This window comes from Nicotiana tomentosiformis, chromosome 12, assembly GCF_000390325.3.
Source record: "Nicotiana tomentosiformis chromosome 12, ASM39032v3, whole genome shotgun sequence".
NCBI lineage: Eukaryota > Viridiplantae > Streptophyta > Magnoliopsida > Solanales > Solanaceae > Nicotiana > Nicotiana tomentosiformis.
The window spans coordinates 31843128-31855304 of NC_090823.1; the positions used below are offsets into that span (position 1 = coordinate 31843128).

The following is a 12177-nucleotide window of genomic DNA, read 5'->3' on the forward strand; positions in this document are numbered from 1 at the left end:
AATTATTAAATATAAACCAAGTTCCTTCATGGAGTGCTTTATTCATATTGTCTTCCTTTTGAAATTTTATAAGGAAGAAGTCCGATACCAAATCAATTAGTGGTAATTCTTCTGTAGGTTGCCATAGTGTACTCAGTTTGGTACGTAATATTTGGTGTCCCACTTTTCTACCAAACACTTTAACTATAACTGAAAATTTCTAAGGAGAATACAATCTAATTTTATCGGGGGACGTTAAAGGAATAAAGGTTTCATGTTGGTAATCGTTGGTGGTTTCATCAGAAAAATCAATGTGTGAGTGAGTTATGTGACAAGTACTCTGTAAATGGTGGAATTGGTTGTGTGGAAGCAGTGTGTGCATGAATGATTGTTTTGTGTCTACATAGGCATTGTTGTGTATTATGGGTGGATCAATATGCACGGTACTCAAATCAGGTGGTTCAGGTGAAGAGTTGGTGGTGGTCATTTCCATGGTGAAAGTTGTTGAAGTGATTTAGAAAATGAACAAAGTTTGTAGAGAGAAGGGAAAGCTTCTCACTCCAACTCTTTTTTTTCTAGCCTTTAATATCTCAGTTATTATTAAAGCATTACCTTATTCAACTCATTCTCTTTATCTTAGTAATGTAGCATCTCATGTATCATATTAGTTACTTCCATGTTAGGAATAACGATGGTCACAAGTTATAAGTTTGAGATTTATTTGTCAAGAAAATAACAAAAAACTTGAGATATATTTAATAGAACATTTTATTATCATAAATTGAATAGAAATTATTGATGTTCAATGTATTAACATGTACTATTTCTCAACAAAAGAAATAAAAATATGAGATATATCGAAACAACTTACCATTTAAAATATCAAAACGCTAAGACTCTTAAACCATAAACCTTAAAGTATTAAAGATCTGCAAAAGATAATTTGGACAATACCATGATAATAACCCATTTCCTGAAAATAATTTAATAAAATAAATTACGTAGGAATTCCTAAAATTTGGAATTATAAAATGAATACGATTTTACCTTACATAAATCGTTTTCTCATTTGAGCTATGTAACATAATTATAATTGCTTGCATGTTACTTTTCCTAATATTCAGGATAAAAAATTAACTAAATTTTATTTATTAAATCCAAGTTGCTTGGAATATGCTTCCAGCCAATTTAAGTTTATTCATCGATTAATTTTTTTTTATAAATTAGTCATTTATTATGTAACACTACATATATGTAAAATATTAACAATATTAACGAGTGCATTGCATGTTACTTTACCAATAACTGGAACACGTTGGTACTTTTAAAATTGGTAATTTTATTAAGTTAATAAACTAATTCTGCCTAAGTCAGTATACACAATATGATTGAATATTCATTGTTATTGTAAAATACTATCCAAACTAATAATTTCATAGCAAATCTGGAAAAGTTACGAGTTTGATAATTGATACTGTAACCATAAAACTTACAAAAAAATGCCTAACTCAAGAGACTCACTTCATCTAATTGGTCAATCTAATTAAAATCTTAATAGCCTCGTTATACATAAGTAAAGAATGTGTATACTCTTAGTTTTACTACATAGGACCGGGAATATCTCTATCTCTCTCTCTCTATCTCTCTCTCAGAAAATCAGAAGATAGTATTGTCTAAGAACAAGACGGAAAGAAGAACAACTTATCGAAAAATACTGTGTCGTGACAAGCCACTGCCTTGAAAGTGATTTCGGCCCAACTGGGTGCAAATCGTTAAGACCGGTTGCTCCCTAAGGTTCAACAACACCTCCAAACACGTGCACCCGTGGCTGGAAGTTTGGAATTTGCACAAAATAATTGCCCAAAATTCGGTAGAAAAAGAAGAAGAGAGATGAAGGTGTTTTTCTATATTTGAAAACTTCACACAACAGCTCCTAATATAGATAAAATGCTAGAGTTGTTACAAGAAAGAGAATTTAATTGGGGTTATGAAATAAAAAAGTTGTTACAAAATTCATGTAGGAGTTACAAGAATTCAAGTAGCAGTTACAACAAATTAAATTATAGTTGTTACAAATGTTACAAAGTTCAATTCAAAAGAGAATGAATTTGGACATATTCTGGTAAGCATGTATTTGGACACTTTTCTGGTAAGCTCAAAAAATGAAGAAATAAATTTTAGCAAAATCAAATTTGGATTAGGCCTCACGTATATCTCGCGCACAGGGGGGTGGGTGGGAATCGACTCGTTTTGCCTTCAGGACCAATTTTTCATGTGTGCGAGACCACTCCCGTTTACTAACTCTTTACGAGCCCAACAAAGAGCAATTCAATATAAAGAGAAGAAAATGACTTTCCACAACCAATAAGGGACACTTTGTCTTTCACAAAAGACAAAGAAGTAAAGAAGGAAAAGGGACCACAAAGAAATCTTTGGCTTTATATTATTAAGATTAATAATACCAACAATCTCCCACTAATTCAAAGACAAAATAGAATAAGAACAATTTTGGGCAAAAGAAGGAACGTGTACTTAAGTGTCAATATCTTTCGATTTGAATTGACACGTAATGAAATGAGGCAACAACTAACATCCACAAAGTGAAGTACTCTTGAACTGAATGAACATTAGTTGAGACCCCCACAACACATACTATATTCTTAATTTTATGCAAACTCCGTGTTACTAATAAAGTGCTTTTATGGTCATGCACAAACCTTGGGTCTCATGAATGCTCTAGAAAGACATCCCAAGTCTTTCATAAAAGGAGGCCGCACCTTTACACTCACGTAGGTGATTCCATCAAGTCTATCTACACATAGAGCACCTTAAGTCTATGGAATCATTAAGAGCAAACTAAGCTCAACCTTATAAAGCACTACCACATGCCACAAGGATAGAAAATGTAGTGCATATTAAGGTCTCATTTAGCTACGTTTGACCACAAACGGATATTCACCATACTTCCTCAATCCATGGGCTTTATCCCCATCCCCCTCGACGTTTCAAGGATAACTCTCCTTGCCAAACCCTTAGTTAAAGGATCCGACAAATTTATTTAGGATCTTACATATTCTAAGGAAATAACACCATGTTTCAACAATTATTTTATCGCACCATGTCTAATGCGGATATGTCTTCTTTTTTTATTGTACACACTATTTTTGGCAATTTCAATTGCCGCATGTAAGTCACAATGTAGAGAAACTGGTAAAGCTTGTCTTCCTCATAAAGGCACGTCTGCCAATAAGTTTCTTAACCACTCGACTTCTTTCCCTGCCAACTCAAAAGCAATGAATTCAGACTCCATTGTAGATCGTGTTATACAAGTCTGTTTTGAAGACTTCCATGAAATAGCACCTGCACCCAAAGTAAACACATAGCCACTAGTAGAGCTAACTTCATCATTGTCAGTAACCCAGTTTGCATCACAAAATTCTTCTAAAATATCAGAAAATTTATTAAAATGCAAACACCAATACATAGTACCTCTCAAATACCTTAGCAAACGATGAAGAGTATTTCAGTGTTCACTACTAGGGTTGTGAGTATATCTACTCAATCTACTAACAACATAAGTAATTTCAGGTCGTGTATAATTCATGAAAAATACTACACTACTAATTATCTTAGCATATTCAGTTTGAGAAACACTAGATTACTTATTCTTTCTCAAGTGTATGCTAGGATCATAAGGAGTTCTCACAGGTGCTACATCAAAACAATTAAACCTTTTCAATATTTTTTCAATATAATGAGACTGAGATAATGAAAACCATTAGAAGTTCTTTTGATTTTAATCCTTAAAATCACATCTTCTTCTCCAAGATCTTTCATTTCAAATTTAGAAGACAACATTCTTAGTCTCATTAACAACATTCACATTAGGGCCAAAGATTAACATGTCATCCATATACAGACATATAATAACACAATCTGATCCTATCATCTTGGAATAAATACAAGTATCAGATGCATTAACAATAAAACCATTACCCACTAATGTGCTATTAAACTTTTCATACCATTGCTTAGGTGCCTGCTTTAGACCATACAGAGAGTTTCTCAATTTGCATACTTTATTCTCCTGTCCTTGGATCACAAATCCCTCAGGATGAGACATATATATATCTTTCTCTAAATCACCATCTAGGAAAGTCATTTTAACATCCATTTGATGTATCACTAATTATGAATAGCGGCTAAAGCAATAAGAGTTCTAATAGTCGCTATCTTAGTCACAGAAGAATATGTGTCAAAGTAATCAATGTCTTTCTTTTGGTTAAAACCCCTAATAACAAGTCTAGTCTTATATTTCTCAATTGTACTATCAGGTCTCAATTTCTTCTTAAATATCCACTTGCTACTTATGGGTTTATAACCTTTAGGCAAATCAGACAAGTCTCAAGTATAATTAGAAACTATAGAGTCTAATTCACTTTTAATGTCCTCTTTCCAAAAACTAGCATCTATTGACTTCATTGCTTCATTATAAGTCTTAGGGTCTTCTTCTATTAAATATATTGACACTAATTCATCACCAAAATTATCAAGATCAATATTTTCAGTCAAGAAAGCAGTGATAAAGTCAGGACCGAAGCTAGTTTCAAGTCTACATCTCTTACTCCTTCTAAGTTCATTTTCATGCTCATTAGCAATAACACTAGAAGAAGGCAAAATATGAGAATTAACAAACATAAATGTATAAGCATATTAGGCACATCACTAGGAAAATTATTTTTCAATGAAAAAACATGCTCAAAAAATTCTGCATCTCTAGATTCACAAATAGAACCATCATTCAAAGACATAAATCTATACGCAACACTATTTTGAGCATAACTAATAAAAATAACATCAAAAGTCTTAGGTCCAATAGTTACTTGTTTAAAATCAGGTAGACCAACCTTAGCCAAACACCCCTACACTTTCAGAATTTTCAAGTTAGGGGCAAACCCTTTCCATAACTCATACAGGATTTTATCTAACTTCTTATGAGGGACTTTATTAAGAACATAGCATGCAGATAAAATAAAATAGCTCCCCCCCCCCCCCCCCATATATTATCAGATAAACCAGGACTCAAAAGCATAGAATTTATCATTTTCTTATGGGTTCTATTTTTTCGTTCGGCTACACCATTTTGTTGGGGAGTATAGGGAGCACTAACCTTATGTATAATATCATTTTTCTCACAAAAGGCTTCTAGAGTATTAGAAACGTCATCTACAAAGGCGATGTAGTATTTTGTTTTTCATCCTTACTAATAGTGTTTTTGAAATACGCTAAGTCTGAATGTACTAGTTCAAGCAATTCTGTCTTTCTACTAGTTATATTCTTAAAAGGATTTTTGGTATATTTTGCTTCTACACAAATAGGACACTTAGAAAAATTATCAACATTAACTGCAGGAATTAATTTCATTTTTCTAAGTCTTTTAATAGAAGCAATATTAACATGACCTAGTCTACCATGCCACAAATCAATAGACTCAACAATATAAACTGAATTGAAAGTACTAGCATTATTAGTAATCTATCGAGCGATGTTCAGTACAAATAAACACCCACTAAGGTAACCCTTCCCAACAAAGTCTCCCCCACGAGAAATAACAACTTTATTAAATTCAAAAATAAGTTTAAGACCTGCTTTATTGAGAAGCGCACCAAAAACTACGTTTCTACAAAGGGAGGGTATATATAGAACATTTTTCAATGCCAAGGTTTTTCTAGAAGTTAACTAAAGGAGAATTTTTCCTTTACCCATAACTCCAGTTGTAGTGGAGTTACCCATGTAGACACACTCGCCATCACCAGCTTCCTCAAAGTCATGAAACAGCTCCTTGCTGGCGCAAAGGTGCCATGAAGTTCCTGTGTCCAGTATACAGTCAGTTTTGTTAGCCACCATGTTCGCCTCAACGACCACAACAGCAATGACATCATCACCCTCAGTAAGGTTAGCTTGGAATGGAGCTTTTCCTCTCTTCTTTGAGCTTTGTCCTTGTCTCTGGTTGCACTGAAAGCCCTTGTGACCAATTTTGCCGCAGAGATAGCAAGGTCCTTTCGACTTTTGAATATGGCCCTCCAGCTTATTGAAGTAATTCTGCTTCTTCACATGTCCTTTCTTCTGGCCTTTCTTCTGTTTTTCTTTAAACCTGTCTTTCACAAACGTACTAGAAGATACCAAAAACATACTAGAAGATTCCACAAGGTTAGCTTTAGAAGAATTAAGAGAGAGATATTTCATCTTTTCCTTAAGTCGTTCAGACTCCTCATCTTTGAGACGGTTTGCTTCCTCAGTCCTCATGTGTCTGATCAGTTCTTGAAGAGTTAAGTTTTTCTTCTTGTGTTTCAGTTAATTTCTGTAATCACTCTAGGAAGGTGGAAACTTTTCAAGCAGAACATTAGCCTGATGAATCTCACACATCTCCATGCCTTCGTTCAAAACATCAGCAATCAAGTTTTCATACTCGTGAACCTGCTCCATGATTGGCTTATTATCAACCATCTGAAACTTGATCCACTTTCGAACCACATACTTCTTTTTTTCCGCATCATCTGCGCCATATTTCTTCTCCAAACTATCCCATATGACTTTAGCAGATTTATAATTTATAAACAAATCAAAGAGAGGGTTAGTCATATGGTTAAGCAGATGCCCTTGAACAGTTTTATTATCTTTTTCAAATTTCTTCTTAGCAGTATCATCAACAATAACAGTAGTAACAGTATTAGAATTATCATCAACAACATCAGCAGGTGATTTATTAAACAAAACGTAATCAACTTCTAACTGTTCAAAGAAAATTAAAAGTTTCTGGGACCAACACTTATAATTGTTTCCATCTAAAGGTTCAAGCTTTGACAGATCAGGAAGTATTTTGTTCAAAGTGATAGCCATTAGTAAATATTATATGTAAAAATCACTTTCAAATTGTAAGAAAAATTAGAAGATAGTTGCCACGACCCGAAATTTCCACCTTCAGGACCGTGATGGCGCCTAACATTTCACTTGCAAGGCAAGCCAACGTTAGAATAATTTTAACTATTTTTAAATAAATTAAATTAAACAGGAGTTCATTACTGAAATAAAGTGCAGAAGATCATAACAAACGAACCATTCAAATACATCCCTGAATCTGGTGTCACAAGTGCACGAGCTACTAGAATAATATAAATAAAGGTTTGAGTAAAATTCAAGTTGTTTGAAAGATAATACACAGCTGACATAAGATAGAAGGGGACTTCAGAACTGTGAACGTTGTGCAGTTATACCTCAAGTTTCCTCTGCGTAGCTGAATCCGAGAAAGTCTATGGTACGCCGCTGGGACCAACTCCAAAATCTGCACAATAAGTGCAGAGTGTAGTATGAGTACAACCAACCCCATATACTCCGTAAGTGTCGAGCCTAACCTCGACGAAGTAGTGACGAGGCTATGACAGGACACGTACGTAAAGCAACAATAATACAATAAATAACACTTTATAAATTTGGGAAGGAAAATGCGAAGGGGGATGATATAATAATTTCAGCAGGAGAAGTATCAATTAGCAGCCAATTAATTCCTCAACAATAAAATGACCAACTGATAATATGAAAATGGCACGGTACCACCCTTCGTGCTTTTACTCTCATTCCTCCCATAAATTGGTAAATAGATAATAATAATAATAATAATTGGCACGAAATCACCCCTCGTGCTTTTATTCTCTTTTGGCACGGCATCATCCTTCGTGCTTTTGCACTCTCTGAAAATGGCACGGCATCACCCTTCGTGCTTTTACACTCAAAAATGGCATGGCAGCACCCTTCGTGCTTTTACGCTCTTTCTCACCATGAGAATGATAATATAAATAATAAAAATGGTATGGAATCACCTTCGTGCTTTTACGCTCTTTCTCACCATATTCAACAATAATTAAATCAATAAAAATTTCATGAATCATGATAAAATAATCAATAATAAACTTAAACAGGAATATCTTAATTAAATAAATAATTATTCAAAATGAATTAAATTCCTCCAGCATGCTTTGACTCAACCACAAAGCATAAGTACTAGTCACCTCACATATACATTGTACCGCACATTAAATCACGTAGCAAATAAACAAATAAAATCCTACTACCTCAAGTCAAGGTAACCATAACACTTACCTCGCTTTGCAGCCAAATGCAAGATTTCAATAAATCTTTGTCTCGCGAATTCGTGTCCGAAATCCTCAAATCTAATCATAAATAATTCATATGAATTTACTAATTTTCCGGATTAAAATTCGAAATTCATCTCAAAAATCGACAGTGGGTCCCACATATCGAATCTTGAAAAAACTTACGAAATTCGAATACCCGTTCTGAGACGAGTCCAACCATATAAAAATTATCAAATTCCGATTTCAAATGGACCTTCAAATCTTAAATTTTCGTTTTTAGAAAGTTATACAAAAATTCCAATTTCTTCCATCTAAATCCGAAATAAATGATGAATACAGACATGAATTTATGAAATATAATCACTTTTAGTTATAGACCACTTACCCAATTCAAAGTCGTGAAAATCCCTTCAAATCGCCCAGAAACCGAAGTTTTAACACCCAAGCGAAATGAAAAAAAATGGTCATTTTCGACCCCTTAATGTTCTGCCCAGTCTCGCATTTGCGAGCAAAAATGTCGCATCTGCTGCCTCGCATTTACGAAACAAGGGCCGCATTTGCGAAGCCAAGCAGCCAGGTGAGTGGCCGCACCTGCCCAAGGAGTGTCGCACCTGCGACATAGCAGAAGTGACGAACTGGCCGCAGAAGCGAATGCACATTTGCGTAATAGTACTCCGCAGAAGCGGATTTTCATTCCGGTGCTCAAGTCACAAAAGCGACAAATTCCACGCAGAAGTGTGTTCGCACCTGCGCTCTAAGCTTCGCAGGTGCGACGCACCAGAACCAGAACTCGCACTTTTTGCAAAAATGATCTGAAATATGTCCGAAACTCACCCGAGCCACTCGGGGCCTCGTCCAATTATACCAACAAGTCTCGTAATATAACACAGACTTACTTGAGGTCTCAAATCACATCAAACAATATTGAAATTACAATTCACATCTTGATTCGAACCTTGAGTTTTCAAATCCTTTCCATTTACAAAACGCGTACCGAAATGTATTAAATGAATCCGGAATGACTTCAAATTTGGCACATAAGTCATACATGACATAACAGAGCTATTCAAATTTTTAGAATCTTAATCCGAGTCCGATATCAATAAAGTCAACTCCGCGGTCAAACTTTGGAAATCTTTAGCCTTTAAATTTTTAGTTTTCGTTAAATAACGATAATTTGAGTTAGGGACCTCCGAATTCGATTCCGGGAATACGCCCAAGTCTCAAATCACGATACGGACCTACTGGAACTGTCAAAATAATGATACAAGTCCGTTTTCTCAAAATGTTGACCGAAGTCAACTCAGTTGATTTTAAAGCTCTATTTCACATTTTAATTAATTTTTCATATAAAGACTTTCCAAAAAATTATTCGAACTGCGCACACAAGTCGAGTAAAGCTGAATGGTGCTATTTGAGGTCTCAGAACATAAAAATAATTATTAAATTTAAAGATGATATTTTGGGTCATCATAATAGTATTGACTAAGAATATGACAGAAAGAAGAACAACTTATCGAAAAATACTGTGTCGTGGCAAGCCACTGCTTTGAAAGCTATTTTCGCCCGATTGGGTGCAAATCATTAAGACCGGTCACTCCCCGTCGTCCCCGAGGTTCCACAGCACCTCCAAACACGTGCATTCGTGGCTGGAAGTTTGGAATTTGCACAAAACTTACCCATAATTCGGTTGAAGAAGAAGAGAGATAAAGGTATTTTTCTATATTTGAAAACTTCACACAACAGCTCCTAATATAGATAAGATGCTAGAGTTGTTACAAGAATGTGAATTTAATTGGGGGTTATGAAATAAAAAAGTTGTTACAGAATTCATGTAGGAGTTACAAGAATTCTAGTAGCAGTTACAATAAATTAAATTGTAGTTGTTACAAACGTTAAAAAATTTAATTCAAAAGAGAATAAATTTGGACATATTCTGGTAAGCACAAAAAATGAAGAAATAAATTTATCAAAATCAAATTTGGATTATGCCTCACGTATATCTCGCGCGTAGGGTGAAAAATCGACCCGTTTTGCCTTCAGGACTAATTCTCATGTGCGCGGGATCACTGCTTTTTACTAGCTCTTTACAAGCCCAACAAAGAGCAATTCAATATAAAGAGAAGGAAACGACTTTCCACAACTAATGAGGGAGACTTTGTCTTTTAAAAAGATAACGAAGGTAAAGGGACCACAAAGAAATCTTTGGCTTTGCATTATCAAGATTAATAATACCAACACACACACACACACATATATATATATATTTGTCCGCATGTAAAATGAACTCTTTTAAAAAGAAATCATAGGTAAAATAAAATATGATTGACTTATAAATTTATAATAACCATTAATAAAATACGATCGAGCTAAAAAATTAAGGACTATTAGTATTTGTCATGTTTGGATACCTACGTGAGTTCTAAGGCATGAATATGGATAAGGGTACAACTTTTAGCACTCTAATAAAATGAGAAAAATGTATTGAAATTTTCAAGTGTTAGTAAACTATCACAAGAAAATTTTGTAATAATTATATATATATATATATATATATATATATATATATAACATCTAGCCAAGTACTCATAAAATTGAATGACCTTTTTACCTTTCAATCAAATATTATTCCTATAACATTTTTATTCAATGATCAAGTACTAGAACAACCAGAGAAAGAACCATTAGAATGCACCCAACTCCTAAACGTTACTATTAAATTTTGCGTATTATTTTGGAACTTGTAATTTTTTGTTAAACTTTATTTTAGATCACAAATACATCTCTAATTTGAATATTATTTATGCTATCCTTAAAAAATTTATTTTCACTAGAATGAGAACACGTGCAACGCGCATATACTAAAACTAGTAATATAAAATTATATGTAAATTAGTTGTACACGATTCAAAATAATAAGGCAATATCAAATCAATACCCTGATTATTTAATCAAATAGCTTAAACCAAATGTAATTGAATTATACGCATTATCGGTTTAAATTGGAACTCAAACTCAAACGATGCAAACTTATAGTATCTAACATAAATATAACTTTCAGACGAAAAATAAAAAATAAAGAAGCAATTAATTGAAAAAAATACAAATATTAACTTCATTAAATTTTGAATTCTTAAATTTAAATTATTAATCACACTTCGCATTACCCATAAATTAGTCTTAAGAAACTATGTGTATTAAAGATGTAATTACATCTAATAAATTAAAGAAGTGCAAAATTTATAAATTTGTTAGTAGCTATTAACATTAAACATGTTACTTAATTCACGTGGAAATTAAGTTAGATTCGCATCGACTCAGCTTGGTTGGCTCGATTGAGTCATGTAATGATTAGTTTGAAACTAATTGAGTCCCAGTCAAATCTTGACAGAAATCAAGCCGAGTCGAGCTTTAATTTTAACCAAGTTGAGTCGAGTTGAGCTCAAATACAAACGAGTTGAGCCTCAAGCCTACTTGGCTCTTTGCCCGGGAAGTTTAACAACCCGGCCGGTCGTTTTGAGTATTATAGCTTTGTTCCCCCATTTACTGCTCATTTTATGCTTTACAGTTGTTATGTGACTTGATGGGGTAGTTGGTTCGGGTCCGGTGAGGTTTCGGAATGGATTGAGACACTTAGTATCAAGGATGAAGACTTAAGTTGAAAAGGTTGACCGAATATTGACTTACGTGTAAACGACTCCGAAATAGAGTTTTGATGATTCCAATAGCTCCGTATGGTGATTTTGGACTTAGGAGTGTGTCCGGAAAATTATTTAGAAGTTTGTAGTTGATTTTGACTTGAAACGGCTAAATTAGGAAAATTGAAGGTTTGGAAGTTTGACTGGGAGTTGACTTTATTGATATCGGGATCGAAATCCAGTTCTGAAAATTTTCATAGGTCTGTTATGTCATTTATGACTTGTGTGCAAAATTTAAACTCAATGTGACTTCATTTGATAGGTTTCAGCATCGAATGTAGAAGTTGGAATTCGTTAATTTTCATTAAGCTTGAATTGGGGTGCGATTCGTGGTTTTAGCGTTGTTT

At 34.0% G+C, this 12177-nt stretch overlaps 2 protein-coding genes across 2 annotated transcripts; both read right to left on the reverse strand.

Annotated features, from left to right (window-relative positions):
• Nucleotides 1-4164: 4164 nt before the first annotated feature.
• On the reverse strand, nucleotides 4165-6285 carry LOC138902425 (uncharacterized). Its single transcript, XM_070190291.1, has 4 exons — nucleotides 5742-6285; nucleotides 5264-5345; nucleotides 4443-4642; nucleotides 4165-4361 (listed from the first exon to the last, which is right to left on the reverse strand). Exons 1-4 carry the CDS (start codon nucleotides 6283-6285, stop codon nucleotides 4165-4167), a joined length of 1023 nt encoding a protein of 340 aa, XP_070046392.1.
• A 66-nt stretch (nucleotides 6286-6351) lies between these two features.
• On the reverse strand, nucleotides 6352-6879 carry LOC138902426 (uncharacterized). Its single transcript, XM_070190292.1, has one exon. It carries the CDS (start codon nucleotides 6877-6879, stop codon nucleotides 6352-6354), a length of 528 nt encoding a protein of 175 aa, XP_070046393.1.
• Nucleotides 6880-12177: the final 5298 nt, after the last annotated feature.